Source organism: Rhinoraja longicauda, chromosome 43 (assembly GCF_053455715.1).
Source record: "Rhinoraja longicauda isolate Sanriku21f chromosome 43, sRhiLon1.1, whole genome shotgun sequence".
NCBI lineage: Eukaryota > Metazoa > Chordata > Chondrichthyes > Rajiformes > Arhynchobatidae > Rhinoraja > Rhinoraja longicauda.
The window spans coordinates 7,139,201-7,163,476 of record NC_135995.1 but is presented as its reverse complement, the minus strand read 5'-3'; the positions used below and the strand labels follow the sequence as shown (position 1 = coordinate 7,163,476).

At 50.4% G+C, this 24,276-nt stretch overlaps 1 protein-coding gene across 1 annotated transcript in view; it reads left to right on the top strand.

The window, feature by feature from the left end:
* The window catches only part of LOC144612207 (cell adhesion molecule CEACAM5-like), a 98,485-nt gene that overhangs the window by 71,647 nt on the left and 2,562 nt on the right, over positions 1-24,276 (top strand). Inside the window, exon 10 of the mRNA XM_078431764.1 lies at positions 5,378-5,950. Within this exon, the coding sequence (XP_078287890.1) occupies positions 5,378-5,950 (573 nt within the window). The remainder of the gene's footprint in view (positions 1-5,377; positions 5,951-24,276) is intronic.

Genomic DNA, 24,276 nt, shown 5'->3' with positions numbered 1-24,276 from the left:
AAATTTATTGATGATTTTTGAGGGTGCGCCATAGAGGAGGCTGTTGCAGTAGTCCAGACGGGAGGTGATGAAGGCGTGGATGAGGGTTTCTGCAGCTGTGGAGGAGAGGGATGGACGGAGACGGGCAATGTTTTTGAGGTGGAAGAAGGCTGTCTTTGTGATGTGTTTGTCGAAGGAGAGGGTTTGATCAAGGATGATTCCAAGATTCCGGATGTGAGGTGAGGTGGATACTGGGAGACCATCAATGTTGAGGATGAAGTTTTGGGTGGATTTGGTGAGCGTTTTTGGACCAATGATAATGATTTCAGATTTGTTGCAATTGAGTTTGAGGAGACCTTGTGGATACTGCCCTAAGAGGATAGGGGACTGAATAGACAAGGCGTCCTGTGGGTACCGCTCTAGTTAACTGGGGATCACTCTGGTTAGCTAGGGGTCTGGACGGGCAGGATAAAAAGTCCTGTGGGTACCGCTCTAGTTAACTAGGGATCACTCTGGTTAGCTAGGGGTCTGGACGGGCAGGATAAAAAGTTCTGTGGGTACCGCTCTAGTTAACTAGGGATTACTCTGGTCGGCTAGGGGTCTGTACGGGCAGGATCAAAAAATTGGAATAATTGGATAACATAAAGAATAAAAATTGCAAAATATTAAAGGAATATAGTAGAACTGTAGAAAATAAAAATAGCGTAGTAGTGACTATAGAGATGGAACAAAGTGAGAACAAGGACTGCATTTAAACTGATTGACCAAGTGCACTAAAATAAGACAAGTAAAATGAATAAAATAACTGCAGTTGAAATACTAAGTAAGAAATTCCCCATATCCAAAAGAGGATATTAAAAAACACTCTGAAAAATGGGAGAAAGGAACGAAAAAATTGGTTACGAAATGGCCCATGGAATGATATAAATATGATATAAATTTTGATGTAAATATGTGTGATGAAATGGAAGTGTTAATTAAGAACTATAAGCCTAAGGATAAATCAGAAACCCGAGTAACGAAAAAGGAAAAAGAACTAGACGTACTTAAATTGTTTAGAATAGAAGGAGAACGGCTGAGGAACGCATGGCAGGAAAAGAATACCCCCCCAAACAAGGGTGAAAGACCCCCAAAACAGGGCGGCACGGTAGCGCAGCGGTAGAGTTGCTGCTTTACAGCGAATGCAGCGCCGGAGACTCAGGTTCGATCCTGACTACGGGTGCTGCACTGTAAGGAGTTTGTACGTTCTCCCCGTGACCGGCGTGGGTTTTCTCCGAGATCTTCGATTTCCTCCCACACTCCAAAGACGTACAGGTATGTAGGTTAATTGGCTGGGTAAATGTAAAAATTGTCCCTAGTGGGTGTAGGATAGTGTTAATGTACGGGGATCGCTGGGCGGCACGGACTTGGTGGGCCGAAAAGGCCTGTTTCCGGCTGTATATATATGATATGATATGAACAGCATGAAAGGCAGGAGCTTCAGGAGAAAAAATCAACTCTGTACCCCAGCCTAAGGGACCCTGGGTATCCCCCTCCCCTATTCCAGCCAGGACGGAATAAAGCAGTGCCCTTTGGTGAAAGGGATAGTGGAGATAGAGGGAGAAGTCCCGGAATGGCGGGACTGTCGTATGTTGAAAGGCTGGAGCGATTGGGCTTGTATACACTGGAATTTAGAAGGATGAGGGGGGATCTTATTGAAACATATAAGATAATTAGGGGATTGGACACATTAGAGGCAGGAAACATGTTCCCAATGTTGGGGGAGTCCAGAACAAGGGGCCACAGTTTAAGAATAAGGGGTAGGCCATTTAGAACGGAGATGAGGAAGAACTTTTTCAGTCAGCGAGTGGTGAAGGTGTGGAATTCTCTGCCTCAGAAGGCAGTGGAGGCCAGTTCGTTGGATGCTTTCAAGAGAGAGCTGGATAGAGCTCTTAAGGATAGCGGAGTGAGGGGGTATGGGGAGAAGGCAGGAACGGGGTACTGATTGAGAGTGATCAGCCATGATCGCATTGAATGGCGGTGCTGGCTCGAAGGGCTGAATGGCCTACTCCTGCACCTATTGTCTATTGTCTAAGTCGAAGTTTGGAGGAATGGGCAGGACGTAAAGGAATATAGACAGAGAAGGGGACAGCGAGAAAAGGAAAGGATGAAGCAGGAGGAACGGGAACTAGAAGCAGACATTAGAAGGTTGCAGGACCTCAGGGACCTCAGGGACAGAAAGATTTATGAGACCCGTCAGGCAGCAGATGAGGGGTGTGAGGGAAACAACAACGCAGAATCACAGGCAAGTAATCAGCAGGCATCAGAGAGAGGGCAAAACTGTGAGAGTGAAGCAGAATTAGAAGGTGATGGGGAAATAACAAGGGAGCGTAGAAGGGAAATAAAGGCATCCATGAAGCGCTTAGAGATAGAGATAAGGGAGATGGAAAAAACTATAGAAAGAGAAAGAAAGGAAAGCGAGGGGTACACCCAGGAGGGAATGAGGTGGAAAAGCATACAGGTAGAACCACAACAAGAGATGGCAAGCGAGAGACAGGAGCTGAAGGGTGGAATGATGCCGTTACTTGTGAAAAAGGCAGGACAAACTCAGTATATTCCTTGGGCGACCCGAGACCTGGAAGGGCTGAAAAACACCTTGCCCAGTATATATAACGGGGCAGGAAAATGGATTAGGGCCTTTGAGGAGGAAACTACAGGACGATTATTGGCTATGGGAGATTTGAAGGCACTACTGGTGAAAGTAATAGGAACCACGAAATTAGCAGAACTATGTGAAATGGCTGGGATAAAAAACTCGGCAAGTAACCCGATGATTGATGGCACGCCATTTGATCAAGTCAGGCAGAGGGTATGGCAGGCCCTCAGAGACTGTTACCCGCTCAAGGTGGACTTAAAGACATTGAAAGGAGACCCGCTGGGGGACACGGAGAACCCAGCGGCTTATCTGGAGGATCAACTGAAAAAGTGGAGACTCGAAACCGAACAAAACATAGACGGCAACGAGTTGATGACCGCTTTGTTTCGGACCGCTATAGTGGACGCAATGTCCCCCTCGAGTTAAGTCCAGACTGGAGGGGGCGGTGGAATAGTCAACCATATCCCACTCCCAGTTCACGGACCACGTGGTTCATGCAGTCGACAAATGTCGTAAGGAGAGACAAACGATAAGGGCAAGGCTGTGGATGTTGTCTATATGGACTTCAGTAAGGCATTTGACAAGGTTCCACATGGAAGGTTGATTAAGAAGGTTAAATCGTTGGGTATTAATAGTGAGGTTGCAAGATGGATTCAACAATGGCTGAATGGGAGATACCAGAGGGTAACGGTTGACAATTGTATGTCAGGTTGGAGGCCAGTGTCTAGTGGAGTGCCCCAAGGATCTGTGTTGGGTCCACTGTTGTTTGTCATTTACATTAATGATCTGGATGATGGTGTGGCAAATTGGATTAGTAAATATGCAGATGATACTAAGATAGGTGGAGTAGTTGATAGTGAGGTAGATTTTCAAAGTCTACAGAGAGACTTGGGCCTTTTGGAAGGGTGGGCTGAAAGATGGCAGATGGAGTTTAATGCTGATAAGTGTGAGGTGCTGCATTTTGGTAGGACAAATCAAAATAGGACGTACAGGGTAAATGGTAGGAATTGAGGAATGCAGTGGAACAGAGGGATCTGGGAATAACTGTGCATTGTTCCCTGAAGGTGGAATCTCATGTGGATAGGGTGGTGAAGAAGGCGTTTGGTATGCTTGCCTTTATAAATCAGAGCATCGAGTATAGAAGTTGGGATGTAATGTTGAAATTGTACAGGGCATTGGTGAGGCCGAATCTGGAGTATGGTGTGCAGTTCTGGTCGCCAAATTATAGGAAGGATGTCGACAAAATGGAGAGGGTACAGAGGAGATTTACTAGAATGTTGCCTGGGTTTCAGCACTTAGGCTACAGAGAGAGGTTGAACAGGTTGGGTCTTTATTCTTTGGAGCGTAGAAGGTTGAGGGGGGATTTGATAGAGGTTTTTAAAATTTTGAGAGGGACGGACAGAGTTGACGTGGGTAGGCTTTTCCCTTTGAGAGTGGGGAAGATTCCAACAAGGGGACATAGCTTCAGAATTGAGGGACAAAGGTTTAGGGGTAACATGAGGGGGAACTTCTTTACTCAGAGGGTTGTGGCTGTATGGAATGGGCTTCCGGTGGAAGTGGTGGAGGCTGGCTCGATTTTATTATTTAAGAGTAAATTGGATAGGTATATGGATAGGAGGGGATTGGAGGGTTATGGTCTGAGTGCAGGTAGATGAGACTAGGTCAGGGAAAATGGTCGGCGTGGACTGGTAGGGCCGGACAGGCCTGTTTCCATGCTGTAGTTGTTATATGTTTGTTATATGTTATACAATGGTGAACCAACAAGAAGAGGTGCAGAGAAAGTTGATGCAAATGCAACTAGAAGAAGTAAAAAAGAAAGAGTATGAAAAAAGGAAAGAAATTGCTGGCAGTAACAGCAGACCTGGCTGAAACAGCAGAAGTGAACGATACACTGATGAACAGTGAGTCCTATGACAGAGCCAGACGGGGGCCAGGGAATCCCATGCCAATAATAAATGTCTTTGGGGGAGCTTCTCCTCAAATGTCCTATCAGGGGCAAATCAGATCAGGGAATCAGCCCTGACAGGATTGGGGCCCTCAAGGGGGAGCACAAGGAAGGGGAAGAGGAAGGCCAGTAAGTAGACAGGTAGTTGACCCTTCAGCGGACATAGAACAGTGGTATGTTGATTATTACTGCCCAATGGCGGCACGGTAGCGCAGCGGTAGAGTTGCTGCTTTACAGCGAATGCAGCGCCGGAGACTCAGGTTCGATCCTGACTACGGGTGCTGCACTGTAAGGAGTTTGTACGTTCTCCCCGTGACCTGCGTGGGTTTTCTCCGAGATCTTCGGTTTCCTCCCACACTCCAAAGACGTACAGGTATGTAGGTTAATTGGCTGGGTAAACGTAAAAATTGTCCCTAGTGGGTGTAGGATAGTGTTAATGTACGGGGATCGCTGGGCGGCACGGACTTGGTGGGCCGAAAAAAGGCCTGTTTCCGGCTGTATATGTATGATATGATAATCGAGTGTCTAAATGGAGCAGGATCATCCCAAGTGATGCCCTCAGAGTAATGTGACGTATGGAACTTTACACAGGTCAGGAAACCCTACCCCCATGCCACCGCAAGGGGTTAAGATAAATGAAACGGGACAATTTGAGTGTTATTCTGCATTAAATGGCAGACGTCCAGTAGGGAAATTCCCAGGCAATTGTAAAAAGACCTGGATATGCAACCAGGAAAATCCGAGTCAGCTTGCTGTAGGTGTGCCCATGCACACTGGTGTTGTCCTACTGCCAAGATGTGACGCTATTTTGAGAGCAGATATAGCCACAGCAGATAGATTCTGGATGTGCGGAGGTGGCCCCAAGAATGTACTTCCACGTAGCTGGACTGGGCTATGTGCAAGGGTGGTGCTAGTCCAATCGGTCCTCGTGATCAGCCCACAGGAGGCATTTGAGAACACTCGGCAGAAGAGAGCGTTTGACCAAATGCCCAAGGGCGTCCACCTGGATGCGATAGGGCAACCAAGAGGAATCCCCAATGAATTCAAAGCTAGGAATGAGATTACTGCGGGGTTGGAATCAATATTTTTTTGGATCACGCCGGCGAAAAACACAGAATGGATCAATGACATTTATTACAATCAGCAAAGGTTTATTAATTACACTGAGGATGCACTGACAGCCTTAGGGGAACAGTTTGATGCCACTAGCAAAATGGCCTGGCAAAACAGGCAGGCCCTGGATTGGTTACTGGCTGAGAAAGGGGGGGTCTGTGTCCTTTTTGGGGAACACTGTTGTACGTTTATACCCAATAACACCAGTCCGGATGGTCTTTTCACTAAAGCAATGGACAAATTGAGAAATCTGAGGAAAGAGGTTAAACAGAATGCAGGTTACGGGCACCAACACTTTGGCTGGCTAGAAAACATTCTCGGCGGATGGTGAGCGTGGTTGGTTAAGGTCGGGGTGACTATCGGAATCACCCTGCTTATAATTGCTATTGTATTATGTTGTGTTTTTCCATGTATTAAATCTCTTCTAGTGAACGCTGCCGTTGCTCCAGGATACAGGCACAATTCACCTCCAAGAGAAACAGATCCCTCCGATAGAATACTATACTGATGAGCAATTTACTCTGGAGAATTACTAAGAACGTAGTTGTAAGGGATGCTGGGTAGAGTTGCTGCTTTACAGCGAATGCAGCGCCGGAGACTCAGGTTCGATCCTGACTACGGGTGCTGCACTGTAAGGAGTTTGTACGTTCTCCCCGTGACCTGCGTGGGTTTTCTCAGAGATCTTCGGTTTCCTCCCACACTCCAAAGACGTACAGGTATGTAGGTTAATTGGCTGGGTAAAATGTAAAAATTGTCCCTAGTGGGTGTAGGATGGTGTTAATGTGCGGGGATCGCTGGGCGGCACGGACTTGGAGGGCCGAAAAGGCCTGTTTCCGGCTGTATATATCTGATATGATATGATACCCTAGACATATGGGGGTAGGTTTTTGGCCGAGTGACCCAGGATATTAGCATGATGGAAGAAGAACACTGACAATGCACATTATTTATAAAATCTTAAGTTGGGGGGCTGATGGTTGAGAGTGGATTTATGATTTGAGTTAACAACATGTGCATTTTTGTGGTTTTCTTTTTCTGTGAGACCGTGTAGGCCTCAAAGGGGGGAAATATGGAAGATAATACAATATTATTTTATACATTAGACATTGTTGTTTAAGGTTTGTAACTACTTAGGCATTAGGCGTCTTTCTGTAACTAATTAAGGCGCTCTAGAAATTCCTTACCCTTAATAATATAATAATAATAAGCATTTATTTTATATAGCGCCTTACCAGAAGCTCAAAGCGCTTTACAAAAACAATCAAGACATAAAAACAAACAGACAAACTATCCTAACGGAGAAGTGGCGAATAAACAGCGCCAGCGTCCTCTCACGTCAGGGTCCAGCAGTAGACAACAAAAAGCACAGGACACACAGATACAATTTTAACACAAACAGCCATCACAGTGATTGCTCTAGGCACACCCTCACTGTGATGGAAGGCAAAGTCTTATCTCCTCCTCATTCTTCTCCCGTGGTGCCACGAGGTGATCGAGGCTCCCAACTTTTTGAAGCCCCCACCGGGCGATGGAAAGTCCCAGGGCCGAGCCGAGCAGGCCGATGAAGGTCCTGAGCCCCCACTGGGCGATGGAAAGTGCCGCGGCCGAGCCACGCAGGGCGATGAAGGGCCTGCGAGCGGGTCAATCAAACCTCGCGCTCCGGGGCGGTCGAAGCTGCTACGGCTGGAGCTCCCGAAAGCCGGTCGCCAGCCAGGGACCTGCGAGCTCCCGATGTTGCGGTCTGCAGGGCCCACGGACGAAGCCTCCGAGATGGTAAGTCCAGGCCCTGCGACCGACCGGAGTCTTCAAGGTCGATCCCAGCTGGAGGCCGCCGACTCCACGGTGTTAGGCCGTAGCGCGAACGGAGATACGACACGGTAAAGGTTGCATCTCCGTTGAGGAGGAGATTAGAAAAAAGGTTTCCCCCACCCCCCCCACCACCCCCCCCCCCACATACACAGAGTTAAAAATAGAACAAAACGTACATTAAACGATGATAATAGACAAACAAACAAGGGCCCTAGTGAGACCGCACCTGGAGTACTGTGTGCAGTTTTGGTCTCCTAGTTTGAGTTTAGGAGATTGAGAATGATCAGCAATGATCACATTGAATGGCGGTGCGTACAGGCTCGAAGGGCCGAATGGCCTCCTCCTGCACCTATTGTCTATTGTCTATAAGACAGGGCTTGTATTAAGATTGGAAGGACTGGGCTTGTATTCACTGGAGTTTAGAAGGATGAGAGGGGGATCTTATAGAGACGTATAAAATTACAAAAGGACTGGACAAGCTAGATGCAGGAAACATGTTCCCAATGTTGGGAGAGTCCAGAACCAGCGGCCACACAGTCTAAGAATAAAGGGGAGGCCGTTTAAAACTGAGGTGAGGAGAAACGTTTGCAGTTGTGAATGTGTGGGATTCTCTGCCTCAGAAGGTAGTTATCTATATTAGAGAGGGAGTTAGATGTGGCACTTGTGGCTAAAGGGATCAGGGGGTATGGAGAGAAGGCAGGCACGGGTTACTGATTGTGGATGGTCAGCTGCGATCACGATGGATGGCGGTGCGTACAGGCTGGAAGGGCCGAGTGGCCTCCTCTTGCACCTCTTGTCTATGTTTCTGTGCTGCCCGACCCGCTGAGTTACTCCAGCACTTTGTACCTGTCCAAGTACTGATTCTAGATGGTGAGCCGTGATCACGTTGAATGGCGGTGCGTACAGGCTGGAAGGGCCGAGTGGCCTCATCCTGCCATCCTCTCAGAGTGACGGTGTGTGTGTGTGTGTGAGAGAGGGAACAGGCAGGGCCCATGGCTGGAATGTTGACAGATCAGTGTTACTGGAAGCACTCAATGGTTTAAGGGCTTAGCTGTCATCCAGTGATTGCAACATGCCCACGAGTCATGCCTGAACTTCTACGTAGGCGACCTAAATATTAAAATATACTCACGCAAAGCCAACAGCAAAGGGGGCAAGTGGAGCAAGGAACTGCAGGTGCTGCTTTACAATAAAGACAGACGCAAAAAGTGCTGGAGTAACTCATCGGGTCGAGCAGCATCTCTGTGGAGAACGTGGACAGGTACAAAGTGCTGGAGTAACTCAGCGGGTCGGGCAGCATCTCTTTGGAGAACGTGGACAGGTACAAAGTGCAGGTACAGCAGGCAGTGAAGAAAGCCAATGGCATGTTGGCCTTCATAACAAGAGGAGTTGAGTATAGGAGCAAAGAGGTCCTTCTGCAGTTGTACAGGGCCCTAGTGAGACCGCACCTGGAGTACTGTGTGCAGTTTTGGTCTCCAAATTTGAGGAAGGATATTCTTGCTATGGAGGGCGTGCAGCGTAGGTTCACTAGGTTAATTCCCGGAATGGCGGGACTGTCGTATGTTGAAAGGCTGGAGCGATTGGGCTTGTATACACTGGAATTTAGAAGTGTTTGAAAATAGTAGATGCTGGTACAAATCGAAGGTGTCACAGAACTACTTCAGTCTGAAGATGGGTCTCGACCAGAAATGTCGCCCGTTCCTTCTCTCCAGAGATGCTGCCCGACCCGCTGAGTTACTCCAGCACTTTGTGACACCTTTTATAAATTTACACGTCTCTCTATAAGATCCCCTCTCATCCTTCTAAACTCCAGTGAATACAAGCCCAGTCTTTCAAATCTTTCCTCGTATGACAGTCCCGCCATCCCGGGGATTAACCTGGTGAACCTACGCTGCACTGCCTCAATAGCAAGGACGTCCTTCCTCAAACTAGGAGACCAAAACTGCACACAGTACTCCAGGTGCGGTCTCACCAGGGCCCTGTACGACTACAGAAGGACCTCTTTACTCCTAAACTCAAACTAGGAGACCAAAACTGCACACAGTACTCCAGGTGCGGTCTCACCAGGGCCCTGTACAACTGCAGAAGGACCTCCTTGCTCCTATACTCAACTCCTCTCGTTATGAAGGCCAACATGCCATTGGCTTTCTTCACTGCCTGGTGTACCTGCTCTTTGTACCTGTCCACGTTCTCCACAGAGATGCCGCCTGACCCGCTGAGTTACTCCAGCACTTTGTACCTGTCCACGTTCTCCACAGAGATGCTGCCTGACCCGCTGAGTTACTCCAGCACTTTGTACCTGTCCACGTTCTCCACAGAGATGCTGCCTGACCCGCTGAGTTACTCCAGCACTTTGTACCTGTCCACGTTCTCCACAGAGATGCTGCCCAACCCGCTGAGTTACTCCAGCACTCTGTACCCATCTTTGACCCATTTAGGAGTTGGCGTGCAGCCAGCCCAGAAGACTGGAGGACTGGAGACAGTTTGAACGTCAGACACCAAGTCTCAAAGCTTGTGTCGGTAAACATGAAGCAAAGTCTGACAAATGCCAGAGATACTTTGCATTCCACAGATGTTATTCCTGTGAATGCTACAGCCTAGCCCAAAACAATAGACGATAGACAATAGGTGCAGGACGAGGCCATTCGGCCCTTCGAGCCTGTACGCCATTCAACGTGATCACGGCTGATCATTCTCAATCAGTACCCCGTTCCTGCCTTCTCCCCATACTCCCTGACTCCGCTATCCTTAAGAGCTCTATCCAGCTCTCTCTTGAATGCATTCAGAGAATTGGCCTCCACTGCCTTCTGAGGCAGAGAATGAATCCCACAGATTCACAACTCTCTGACTGAAATTTTTTTTCCTCGTTTCCGTTCTAAATGGCCGACCCCTAATTCTTAAACTGTGGCCCCTTGTTCTGGACTCCGCCAAAATTGGGAACATGTTTCCTGCCTCTAACGTGTCCAACCCCTTAATAATCTTATACGTTTCGATAAGATCCCCTCTCATCCTTCTAAATTCCAGTGTATACAAAACCAGTCGCTCCAGTCTTTCAACATATGACTACGGGTGCTGCACTGTAAGGAGTTTGTACGTTCTCCCCGTGACCTGCGTGGGTTTTCTCCGAGATCTTCGGTTTCCTCCCACACTCCAAAGACGTACAGGTATGTAGGTTAATTGGCTGGGTAAAATATTTTAAAAAAATTGTCCCTAGTGGGTGTAGGATAGTGTTAATGTGCGGGGATCACTGGGCGGCACGGACTTGGAGGGCCGAAAAGGCCTGTTTCCGGCTGTATATATATGATATGATATGATAAGAGGAGTTGAGTATAGGAGCAAAGAGGTCCTTCTGCAGTTGTACAGGGCCCTAGTGAGACCGCACCTGGAGTACTGTGTGCAGTTTTGGTCTCCAAATTTGAGGAAGGATATTCTTGCTATTGAGGGCGTGCAGCGTAGGTTCACCAGGTTAATTCCCGGAATGGCGGGACTGTCGTATGTTGAAAGGCTGGAGCAACTGGGCTTGTATACACTGGAATTTAGAAGTGTTTGAAAATAGTAGATGCTGGTTCAAATCGAAGGTGTCACAGAACTACTTCAGTCTGAAGAAGGGTCACGACCTGAAATGTCGCCCGTTCCTTCTCTCAAGAGATGCTGCCCGACCCGCTGAGTTACTCCAGCACTTTGTGACACCTTTTATAATTTTACATGTCTCTCTATAAGATCCCCTCTCATCCATCTAAACTCCAGTGAATACAAGCCCAGTCTTTCAAATCTTTCCTCGTATGACAGTCCCGCCATCCCGGGGATTAACCTGGTGAACCTACGCTGCACTGCCTCAATAGCAAGGACGTCCTTCCTCAAACTAGGAGACCAAAACTGCACACAGTACTCCAGGTGCGGTCTCACCAGGGCCCTGTACGACTACAGAAGGACATCTTTACTCCTAAACTCAAACTAGGAGACCAAAACTGCACACAGTACTCCAGGTGCGGTCTCACCAGGGCCCTGTACAACTGCAGAAGGACCTCCTTGCTCCTATACTCAACTCCTCTCGTTATGAAGGCCAACATGCCATTGGCTTTCTTCACTGCCTGGTGTACCTGCTCTTTGTACCTGTCCACGTTCTCCACAGAGATGCTGCCCGACCCGCTGAGTTACTCCAGCACTTTGTACCTGTCCACGTTCTCCACAGAGATGCTGCCTGACCCGCTGAGTTACTCCAGCACTTTGTACCTGTCCACGTTCTCCACAGAGATGCTGCCTGACCCGCTGAGTTACTCCAGCACTTTGTACCTGTCCACGTTCTCCACAGAGATGCTGCCTGACCCGCTGAGTTACTCCAGCACTTTGTACCTGTCCACGTTCTCCACAGCGATGCTGCCCAACCCGCTGAGTTACTCCAGCACTCTGTACCCATCTTTGACCCATTTAGGAGTTGGCGTGCAGCCAGCCCAGAAGACTGGAGGACTGGAGACAGTTTGAACGTCAGACACCAAGTCTCAAAGCTTGTGTCGGTAAACATGAAGCAAAGTCTGACAAATGCCAGAGATACTTTGCATTCCACAGATGTTATTCCTGTGAATGCTACAGCCTAGCCCAAAACAATAGACAATAGACAATAGGTGCAGGAGGAGGCCATTCGGCCCTTCGAGCCTGTATGCCATTCAACGTGATCACGGCTGATCATTCTCAATCAGTACCCCGTTCCTGCCTTCTCCCCATACCCCCTGACTCCGCTATCCTTAAGAGCTCTATCTAGCTCTCTCTTGAATGCATTCAGAGAATTGGCCTCCACTGCCTTCTGAGGCAGAGAATGAATCCCACAGATTCACAACTCTCTGACTGAAAAAGTTTTTCCTCGTTTCCGTTCTAAATGGCCGACCCCTAATTCTTAAACTGTGGCCCCTTGTTCTGGACTCCCCCAAAATTGGGAACATGTTTCCTGCCTCTAACGTGTCCAACCCCTTAATAATCTTATACGTTTCGATAAGATCCCCCCTCATCCTTCTAAATTCCAGTGTATACAAGCCTAGTCGCTCCAGTCTTTCAACATACGACAGTCCCGCCATTCTGGGGATTAACCTGGTGAACCTACGCTGCACGCCCTCAATAGCAAGAATATCCTTCCTCAAATTTGGAGACCAAAACTGCACACAGTACTCCAGGTGCGGTCTCACTCGGGCCCTGTACAACTGCAGAAGGACCTCTTTGCTCCTATACTCAACTCCTCTTGTTATGAAGGCCAACATGCCATTGGCTTTCTTCACTGCCTGCTGTACCTGCATGCTTCCTTTCAGTGACTGATGCACTCTGGCTTCCTATTCTTACCACCAAAGTGGATAACCTCACACTTATCCACATTAAACTGCATCTGCCATGCATCCGCCCACTCACACAACCTGTTCAAGTCACCCTGCAACCTCATAGCATCTTCCTCACAGTTCACACTAACACCCAGCTTTGTATCATCTGCAAATTTGCTAATGGTACTTTTAATCCCTTCATCCAAGTCATTTATGTATATTGTAAATAGCTGCGGTCCCAGCACCGAGCCTTGTTGTACCCCACTAGTCACTGCGGTCCCAGCACCGAGCCTTGTTGTACCCCACTAGTTACTGCCTGCCATTCTGAAAGGGACCCATTTATCCCCACCCTTTGCTTTCTGTCTGTATCCGTCAGTACCCTACCTCCAATACCATGTGCTCTAATTTTGCCCACTAATCTCCGATGTGGAACCTTGTCGAAGGCTTTCTGAAAGTCGAGGTACACCACATCCACTGGCTCTCCCCTGTCAATTTTCCTAGTTACATCCTCAAAGAATTCCAGTAGATTAGTCAAGCATGATTTTCCCTTCGTAAATCCATGCTGACTCGGAACGATCCTGTTACTACTATCCAAATGCTCCGCAATTTCGTCTTTTATAATTGACTCCAGCATCTTCCCCACCACTGATGTCAGACTAACTGGTCTATAAACTGGTCTTTATTTTAACTTTCTTGCAAACTTTATCCACCCTCACTACGTGTGGGGTCCAGGCAGACTGGGGGCACTATGCTGCCCTCCCTCCCTCCCTCCCTCCCTCCCTCCCTCCTTCCCTCCCTCCCTCCCTCCCTCCCTCCCTCCCTCCCTCCCTCCCTCCCTCCCTCCCTCCCTCCCTCCCTCCCTCCCTCCCTCCCTCCCTCCCTCCCTCCCTCCCTCCCTCCCTCCCTCCCTCCCTCCCTCCCTCCCTCCCTCCCTCCCTCCCTCCCTCCCTCCCTCCCTCCCTCCCTCCCTCCCTCCCTCCCTCCCTCCCTCCCTCCCTCCCTCCCTCCCTCCCTCCTTCCCTCCCTCCCTCCCTCCCTCTCTCCCTCCCTCCCTCTGTCCCCACCCTCACTACGTGTGGGGTCCAGGCAGACTGGGGGCTCTGTGCTACTGCTGTACCCGTGGAAGTGGGGACCTCACGTCTGGCAGCGAAACCCCTGCAACAAGAACTTCAGGCAGAAATCACAGAACGCACACGTGGAGAGAGAGGGAGGGGGAGAGAGAGGGAGGGGGAGAGAGAGGGAGGGGGAGAGAGAGGGAGGGGGAGAGAGAGGGAGGGGGAGAGAGAGGGAGGGGGAGGGGAGGGAGAGATACCTTCTCCCCCTCCCCCCTCTGCTGTCCCCCTCTTCCCTCTCCCCCCCCCACACACCCTCCCCCCAACACTCAACACCCCCACACACACCCCCCCACACACACCCCCCCCACCCACACACCCACCCCCCCCACCCACACCCCCCTCCCACCCCCACACACACACCCTCCCCCCACACACCCCCCCCCACACACACACCCCTCACACACACCCCTCACACACACCCCTCACACACACCCCACACACCCTCCCCCACACACACACCCCCCACACACACACCCCTCACACACACCCCTCACATACACCCCTCACACACACCCCACACACCCTCCCCCACACACACACCCCCCACACACACCCTCCCACACACACCCCCCACACACACACACCCCTCACACACACCCTCCCCCCACACACACACCCCCAAACACCCCCCCCACACACACACACCCCTCACACACACCCTCCCCCCACACACACACCCCCACACACACCCCCCACACACACACCCCTCACACACACACCCCACACACACACTCCTCACACACACACCCCACACACCCCCCCCGCACTCACACCCCCCCCGCACTCACCCCCCCCCCGCACTCACCCCCCCCACACACACCCCACACACACCCCACACACACACCCCCCACACACACCCCACACACACACCCCCCACACACACCCCTCACGACTTAGGCTGTAAATATTCTATTGGTGCTACTTATTTAATTTTCTCCCCATCCATTCTAATTTAACTGAAACAACTGAGCCACAGCGGCAGGGAGGCCCAGCGGCAAATGAAATAACGTGGAATAATAAACTAACGCGACTTTACCTGAGCCCTGACAGTGAGTTTAAGAAATTCTCCCTTGAATTTGATTGAAAGGAACGTGGTGTCATTAATACACGGTCAAAGCACAATTACATTTACTGAGGAATGTGGATCGACGTATTGATGACACATTGTAGAACTACTACCTGTTAACTACTGGCTGTTAACAAGCGCTAACAGTGGCAGTTAACAAATCGTTTTCGTCTGAGTTCAATAAAGTGATAAACGACTGGAATCTTTCTGCAACTCATTAAACCCCAGCTGGAAATTGGAAACTAGGGGAACCCCTGCGTAGCCCCCCATTTCCATCACTGCAGGTGGGGTTGATAGCGGGGGTTGCTAGGGGAGTTGCTATGTGGGGTTCCTAGCTGGGGTAGCTAGGAGGGGTTGCTAGGTGGGGTTGCTAGGTGGGGTTGCTAGGTGGGGTTGCTAGGTGGGGTTGCTAGGAGGGGTTGCTAGGTGGGGTTGCTAGGTGGGGTTGCTAGGTGGGGTTGCTAGGTGGGGTTGCTAGGTGGGGTTGCTAGGTGGGGTTGCTAGGTGGGGTTGCTAGGTGGGGTTGCTAGGAGGGGTTGCTAGGTGGGGTTGCTAGGTGGGGTTGCTAGGTGGGGTTGCTAGGTGGGGTTGCTAGGTGGGGTTGCTAGGTGGGGTTGCTAGGTGGGGTTGCTAGGAGGGGTTGCTAGGTGGGGTTGCTAGGTGGGGTTGCTAGGTGGGGTTGCTAGGTGGGGTTGCTAGGTGGGGTTGCTAGGAGGGGTTGCTAGGTGGGGTTGCTAGGTGGGGTTGCTAGGTGGGGTTGCTAGGTGGGGTTGCTAGGTGGGGTTGCTAGGAGGGGTTGCTAGGTGGGGTTGCTAGGTGGGGTTGCTAGGTGGGGTTGCTAGGTGGGGTTGCTAGGTGGGGTTGCTAGGTGGGGTTGCTAGGTGGGGTTGCTAGGTGGGGTTGCTAGGTGGGGTTGCTAGGTGGGGTTGCTAGGTGGGGTTGCTAGGTGGGGTTGCTAGGTGGGGTTGCTAGGAGGGGTTGCTAGGTGGGGTTGCTAGGTGGGGTTGCTAGGTGGGGTTGCTAGGTGGGGTTGCTAGGTGGGGTTGCTAGGTGGGGTTGCTAGGTGGGGTTGCTAGGTGGGGTTGCTAGGTGGGGTTGCTAGGTGGGGTTGCTAGGTGGGGTTGCTAGGTGGGGTTGCTAGGTGGAGTTGCTTGGGGGAGTTGCTAGGGGGAGTTGCTAGGGGGGGATTAAGGGGGGGAGGGGTTTTGCTAGATGGGGTTAGACAATAGACAACAGATGCAGGAGGAGGCCATTCGGCCCTTCGAGCCTGTACGCACCGCCATTCAATGTGATTATGGCTGATCATTCTCAATCAGTACCCCGTTCCTGCCTTCTCCCCGTACCCCCTGACTCCGCTATCCTTAAGAGCTCTATCATATCATATCATATCTGTAATGTCCCGTCAGATCTGTTAGTCTTGTGTCATGTTCTGTGTTTAGATTCTCATTTCAGGTCCTTTGACTTCCTGCCATTGTAATTGTTAGCCCCGCCTTGATTGTTTCCACCTGTGTGCCCTTACCTCATGTATATATAGTCCACGCCTCCCTTTGTCCTGTGCCAGTTCGTATTGTGATTCATGTGCTCTGATTCATGTGCTCTCGGTCGTAGTATAGCTAGTAAGTAATTTTTGTAACTAATGTTTTTGTAGCTGAGTAAGTTTAGAGTTTTTGGTTCGAATCGCAGTGTTCTTTAATGTGAAAATTAAAGAACGCCTTTATTTTCTCCAAATTGACTCTTGTGTGTGAGTCGTGCGTTTGAGTCCAGTTCCTGTGTGCCCCAGAGCATAACAGAACGAACTGGCCATAATATGGACTCAGCCGACTCTAAGATTTGGAAATCAGCCCTTGCCAACCAGGGCACTAAGATCCAGGACCAGGAGGAGCAGCTGCGCTCAGTCAGTCACGGGGTGCGCGAGCTGAACGATAGACAAGGCGAGTTCCAGTCATCAGTGACGACCCAGATTAACCACCTCGCTGTACAACTCCATCAGGTTCTGGCTCGTCTCGACCCAACCTCGGCAGCTTCTCCACTGGCTCACGTTGAACCTTCAGCCGGCCATCCGCCTGCTGTTCCGGCCACACCTGCGAACCCCACGCTGATTCTACGCCTGGCTTCACCAGATAAGTTCTCTGGAGACTCGGTGAATTGTAGATCATTCCTTGTACAATGTGATCTCCACTTCAAGCATAACCCTGCACACTTCCCCTCAGACCAGGCCAGGGTAGCATTTATTGTGTCCCATTTGATGGGACGAGCCGCAGCATGTGCCACTGCGGAGTGGTCTCGGGGCTCCACAGTCTGCCAGGATCTAGACCTCTTCCAAAGAACATTTAGCAGTATTTTTGATCACACTTCCTCTGCTAAGGAAGCTTCCCGAGTCTTACTGCAGCTAAAACAGAACACTCGCCCAGTGATAGACTATGCCATTGACTTCCGAACCCTTGCAACAGACAGTGGGTGGAATATGCCTGCACAAGTGGATGCATTCATGAATGGGTTGTCGGAGGCTATAAAGGATAGACTTTCACCTTTTGAGTTACCCAGTGACCTAGAGACATTAATTACCAGGGCTATTCGTGTCGATAACAGGATAAAGGAAAAGGAAAGACACCAGGCTGCTGATCGTCCTCCCAATCACCAGGGGCGCTCCTCCGGGTCCTTCACACCGAAGAAGTCATCGTTCCCTGTCCATCGCTGGCCGGAGAAAACAGCGTCCTCTCAGCCGTCGGAGGAACCCATGCAGCTAGGACGAACCAGGCTGACTCCAGAGCAGCGACAGCGCCGCCTGAAGGACGGAGCCTGCTTTTACTGCGGTCGACAAGGACACCGTCTGGCCGACTGCTCGGTAAAAGGGGGTGGCTCACCAGTGAAAAGGAGGACACTGGTGAGCCAATTCCCCGTTTCGGACTTACCTCCTCGACCTCTGACACAGGCCACCCTCACTCTGAATCAGCAAATTGTGACTCGGGGGGTTTTGATCGACTCCGGAGCCGACGAGAGTCTCATGGACTGGACTCTAGCTCGATCGTATAAGGTTAAATCTGTGCCCTTGTTGCAACCTATTGTGGCGAGCGCTTTAGATGGACGTCAGTTGTTTGAGATAACTCATCGTACAGAACCTGTCAAAGTCATGTTCAATGCTAACCATGTGGAGATAATGTCTTTTCACTTGTTTGACTCAGCTCAACATCCCTTGGTCTTTGGTTTCCCTTGGCTGCAGAAACATAATCCTCAGATTGATTGGCGATCTGGTAAGATCAGACGATGGGGGGTTGAGTGCACACAATCATGTCTTGTTGAACCAGTGAACAAAGGGGTGAGTTACGGGAAGATCGGGGCGGTTTTGGGAATAAATGTTCTTAAATCTGAAGAAATAAAGATTTCTAATGATGATGACTATCCCGATCTGTTGAAGGTTCCACCCTGTTACCATGAACTGAAGGAGGTGTTCAACAAGTCCAGGGCCACCACCCTACCTCCTCATCGACCTTTCGACTGCTCTATCAACCTGCTGCCTGGGGTCCCTATTCCCAAGGGGCGACTGTACTCCATATCCGGCCCCGAGAGGAAGGCGATGGATGAGTACATTGAGTCCTCCCTGAGGACGGGCATTATTCGCCCGTCCTCCTCGGCAGCAGGCGCGGGGTTTTTCTTTGTGGGCAAGAAAGATGGGTCACTTCGTCTCTGCATAGATTACAGCTTCCTAAACGAGATTACGATCAAGAATCGTTAACCACTTCCTTTGATGTCTTCTGCTTTTGAACTGTTGCACAAAGCCAAAGTATTCACTAAACTAGACTTAAGGAATGCATACCATCTAATGAGAATCAGAGAGGGGGATGAGTGGAAAACTGGGATTAACACCCCTAACGGGCACTACGAGTATTTGGTGATGCCGTTCGGGTTAACCAATGCCCCCGCAGTCTTCCAAGCTTTTATGAACGAGGTCCTCAGGGAATTTCTCAATGAGTGTGTTTTTGTCTACCTTGATGACATTCTTATCTTCTCTCCAGACATACAGTCTCATAAGCGTCATGTCAAGTGTGTGTTGCAGAAGCTCTTAGCTAACCGTCTGTATGTGAAGGCCGAGAAGTGCGACTTCCACGCAGACACAATGTCCTTTCTGGGCTACATTATATCGGCCGACCACATCCAGATGGACCCTGGTAAGGTCAGTGCGGTGGCCGATTGGCCCACCCCCACTAACAGAAAGAAGGTGCAACAGTTTCTCGGATTTGCAAACTTTTACAGACGTTTTATTAGAGACTTCAGTGCTGTTGCTGCTCCTCTGCACTCTCTCACGTCTTCCAAGACCCAGTTCCAGTGGAATCCTCAGGCCGAAGCCGCCTTCCAGCGCCTCAAAACAGTGTTCACCAACGCTCCTGTTCTGACCATCCCAGATCCCCAGAGACAGTTCATTGTGGAGGTGGATGCCTCCAACGAGGGGATTGGGGCGGTACTTTCCCAGAGAGCGGAGAAGGACAACCGGATTCATCCCTGCGCCTACCTGTCACGTAAGTTGACCCCCGCAGAAAAAAATTACGATGTCGGAAACAAAGAACTGCTGGCGGTCAGAGCCGCATTGGGGGAGTGGAGGCACTGGCTGGAGGGGGCCGAGCAGCCTTTTCTGGTACGGACAGATCACAAGAACCTGGAATACATCCGTAAAGCCAAGAGACTCAACTCACGTCAGGCCAGATGGACTCTGTTTTTTAGTAGGTTCAACTTTTCTCTGTCTTACAGGCCCGGTTCCCAGAACACAAAACCAGACGCCCTGTCCCGACTTTATGACCCTGAACCTGATACCAGAGAACCCGAACCCATCCTGCCACTTAACCGTGTGGTAGGAGCGGTGTCTTGGCAGATCGAAACAGATGTGAAGCAGGCTAATGATGAGACTCCAGCACCGAGTGGCTGTCGTACTAACTGTTTGTTTGTTCCTGTGACATTACGCCCCCAGGTAATCCACTGGGCTCACACGTCCCTGCTCACATGCCATCCAGGTGCCAAGAGAACTGTTTTTGTGGTTAAACAGCGTTTTTGGTGGCCTTCACTTGAGAAGGATGTAGCTGAATATGTGGCCGCCTGCCCTGTCTGTGCAAGGAGTAAGCCCTCCAGACAAGCCCAAGCGGGCCTGCTGCACCCACTTTCAGTCCCTCAGAGGCCCTGGTCCCACATCTCCATTGACTTTGTTACTGGGTTGCCGGCCTCCAAAGGTAACACAACTGTCCTGACGGTGGTAGACCGATTTTCAAAGATGGTACATTTTATCGCTGTGGCCAAGCTCCCCTCTGCCAAAGAGACGGCAGAGGTAATGGTGTCTCACGTTTTCCGTATCCATGGTTTCCCTACAGACATTGTCTCGGACCGAGGTCCTCAGTTTGTGTCCAAGTTTTGGAGTGAGTTTTGTTCCCTCATAGGTGCCACCGTCAGCCTGTCTTCTGGTTACCATCCGCAATCCAATGGCCAGACTGAGCGGATGAACCAGGAGCTCGAGACCTGCTTGCGCTGTCTGATCGCGCAGAACCAGACCACCTGGAGCGACCATCTCATCTGGGTCGAGTACGCACGCAACACGCTTCCTACGGCTGCCACGGGACTCACACCCTTCCAGTGTGCCTACGGCTACCAGCCCCCCTTGTTCTCGGCTTATGAGGGTGAGGTGACGGTGCCTTCTGCCCACGCCATGATCCGACGCTGTCGCCGAATCTGGGACGGAGCTCGGAGGGTTCTACTCCGGGGTCAGTCCCGGATGAAAGTGGCAGCCGACCGCCACCGCAGATCCGCTCCGCATTATCGCCCAGGCCAGAAGGTATGGCTGTCTACAAAGGACTTGCCACTTCACGTCCATGCCAGAAAGCTGGCTCCAAGGTTCGTGGGTCCATTTCCCATTTCGAAAGTCATTAACCCTGTTTCGGTCCGTCTACAACTCCCCAGGTCATTAAGGGTTCACCCTACATTCCACGTCAGCAAAATAAAACCGGTCAAGGAAAGTGCACTCGTGCCCGCCTCCAAGCCCCCTCCACCCCCCCGGCTCATCGACGGTGGTCCGGTCTACACAGTTAAGGCACTTCTTGCAGTCCGCAAGAGAGGTCGCGGTCGCCAGTTTCTGGTCGACTGGGAAGGCTACGGTCCTGAGGAGAGGTGCTGGATTCCTGCCAGCTTCATTTTGGACAAAACTTTGATCAACGACTTTGACAAGACTCATCCTGACCAGCCTGGACCGTCAGGAGTCGGTCCTAAAGGGGGGGGTACTGTAATGTCCCGTCAGATCTGTTAGTCTTGTGTCATGTTCTGTGTTTAGATTCTCATTTCAGGTCCCTTGACTTCCTGCCATTGTAATTGTCAGCCCCGCCTTGATTGTTTCCACCTGTGTGCCCTTACCTCATGTATATATAGTCCATGCCTCCCTTTGTCCTGTGCCAGTTCGTATTGTGATTCATGTGCTCTGATTCATGTGCTCTCGGTCGTAGTATAGCTAGTAAGTAATTTTTGTAACTAATGTTTTTGTAGCTGAGTAAGTTTAGAGTTTTTGGTTCGAATCGCAGTGTTCTTTAATGTGAAAATTAAAGAACGCCTTTATTTTCTCCAAATTGACTCTTGTGTGTGAGTCGTGCGTTTGAGTCCAGTTCCTGTGTGCCCCAGAGCATAACAATATCATATATATACAGCCGGAAACAGGCCTTTTCGGCCCTCCAAGTCCATGCCGCCCAGTGATCCCCGTACATTAACACTATCCTACACCCACTAGGGACAATTTTTACATTTACCCAGCCAATTAACCTACATACATATCTAGCTCTCTCTTGAATGCATTCAGAGAATTGGCCTCCACTGCCTTCTGAGGCAGAGAATTCCACAGATTCGCAACTCTCTGACTGAAAAAGTTATTCCTCATCTCAGTTCTAAATGGCCGACCCTTTATTCTTAAACTGTGGCCCCTTGTTCTGGACTCCCCCAACATTGGGAACATGTTTCCTGCCTCTAACGTGTCCAACCCCTTTCGATAAGATCCCCTCTCATCCTTCTAAATTCCAGTGTATACAAGCCTAGTCGCTCCAGTCTTTCAACGTACGACAGTCCCGCCATTCCGGGAATTAACCTAGTAAACCTACGTTGCACACCCTCAATAGCAAGAATATCCTTCCTCAAATTTGCAGAACAAAACTGCACACAGTACTCCAGGTGCGGTCTCACTAGGGCCCTGTACAACTGCTGAAGGATCTCTTTGCTCCTATACTCAACTCCTCTTGTTATGAAGGCCAACATGCCATTGGCTTTCTTCACTGCCTGCTGTACCTGCATGCTTCCTTTCAGAGACTGATGCACTAGGACACCCAGATCTCGTTGTACGTCCCCTGTTCCTAACTTGACACCATTCAGATAATACACTGCCTTCCTGTTCTTGCCACCAAAGTGGATAACCTCACACTTATCCAATTAAACGGCATCTGCCATGCATCCGCCCACTCACACAACCTGTCCAAGTCACCCTGCAACCTCATAGCATCTTCCTCACAGTTCACACTGTCACCCAGCTTTGTATCATCTGCAAATTTGCTAATGGTACTTTTAATCCCTTCATCAAAGTCATTAATGTATATTGTAAATAGCTGTGGGCAGGTGGGACTAGTGTAGATGGGGCATGTTGGTCGGTGTGGGCAGGTGGGACTAGTGTAGATGGGGCATGTTGGTCAGTGTGGGCAGGTGGGACTAGTGTAGATGGGGCATGTTGGTCGGTTTGGGCAGGTGGGACTAGTGTAGATGGGGCACGTTGGCCGGTGTGGGCAGGTGGGACTAGTGTAGATGGGGCATGTTGATCGATGTGGGCAGGTGGGACTAGTGTAGATGAGGCATGTTGGTCAGTGTGGGCAGGTGGGACTAGTGTAGATGGGGCATGTTGTCCGGTGTGGGCAGGTGGGACTAGTGTAGATGGGGCATGTTGGTCGCTGTGGGCAGGTGGGACTAGTGTAGATGGGGCATGTTGGTCGGTTTGGGCAGGTGGGACTAGTGTAGATGGGGCATGTTGGCCGGTGTGGGCAGGTGGGACTAGTGTAGATGGGGCATTTTGGTCGATGTGGGCAGGTGGGACTAGTGTAGATGGGGCATGTTGGTCGGTGTGGGCAGGTGGGACTAGTGTAGATGTGGCATGTTGGTCGGTGTGGGCAGGTGGGACTAGTGTAGATGGGGCATGTTGGTCGGTGTGGGCAAAGGTGGGACTAGTGTAGATGGGGCATGTTGGTCGGTGTGGGCAGGTGGGACTAGTGTAGATGTGGCATGTTGGTCGGTGTGGGCAGGTGGGACTAGTGTAGATGGGGCATGTTGGTCGGTGTGGGCAGGTGGGACTAGTGTAGATGGGGCATGTTGGCCGGTGTGGGCAGGTGGGACTAGTGTAGATGGGGCATGTTGGTCGGTGTGGGCAGGTGGAGAGGGGGGAAGGGCCTTTTTCCAGCCTGGGCGACTCTGTGACTCTCTAAGACCGCTGGCTGAGACGTAGTTAACTCGCCCAACATTGGGAACATGTTTCCTGCATCTAGCTTGTCCAGTCCTTTTATACGTCTCTATCAGATCCTCTCTCTTTCCAATCTTTCCTCGTACGACAGTCCCGCCATCCCGGGGATTAACCTGGTGAACCTACGCTGCACTGCCTCAATAGCAAGGACGTCCTTCCTCAATTTTGGAGACCAAAACTGCACACAGTACTCCAGATGTGGTCTCACTAAGGCCCTGTACAACTGCAGAAGGACCTCTTTGTACCATGGATGAGTGAAATGGATAACGTGTTTCCTGCCTCTAATGTGTCCAACCCCTTAATAATCTTATACGTTTCGATAAGATCCCCTCTCATCCTTCTAAATTCCAGTGTATACAAACCTAGCCGCTCCAATCTTTCAACGTGTGACAGTCCCGCCATTCCGTGAATTAACCTGGTGAACCTACGTTGCACGCCCTCAATAGCAAGAATATACGTCCTCAAATTTGGAGACCAAAACTGCACACAGTACTCCAGGTGCGGTCTCACTAGGGCCCTGTACAACGGCAGAAGGACCTCTTTGCTCCTATACTCAACTCCTCTTGTTATGAAGGCCAACATGCCATTGGCTTTCTTCACTGCCTGCTGTACCTGCATGCTTCCTTTCAGTGACTGATGCACTAGGACACCCAGATCTCGTTGTATGTCCCCTTTTCCTAACTTGACACCATTCAGATAATACTCTGCCTTCCTATTCTGACCACCAAAATGGATAACCTCACACTAATCCACATTAAACTGCATCTGCCATGCATCCGCCCACTCACACAACCTGTCC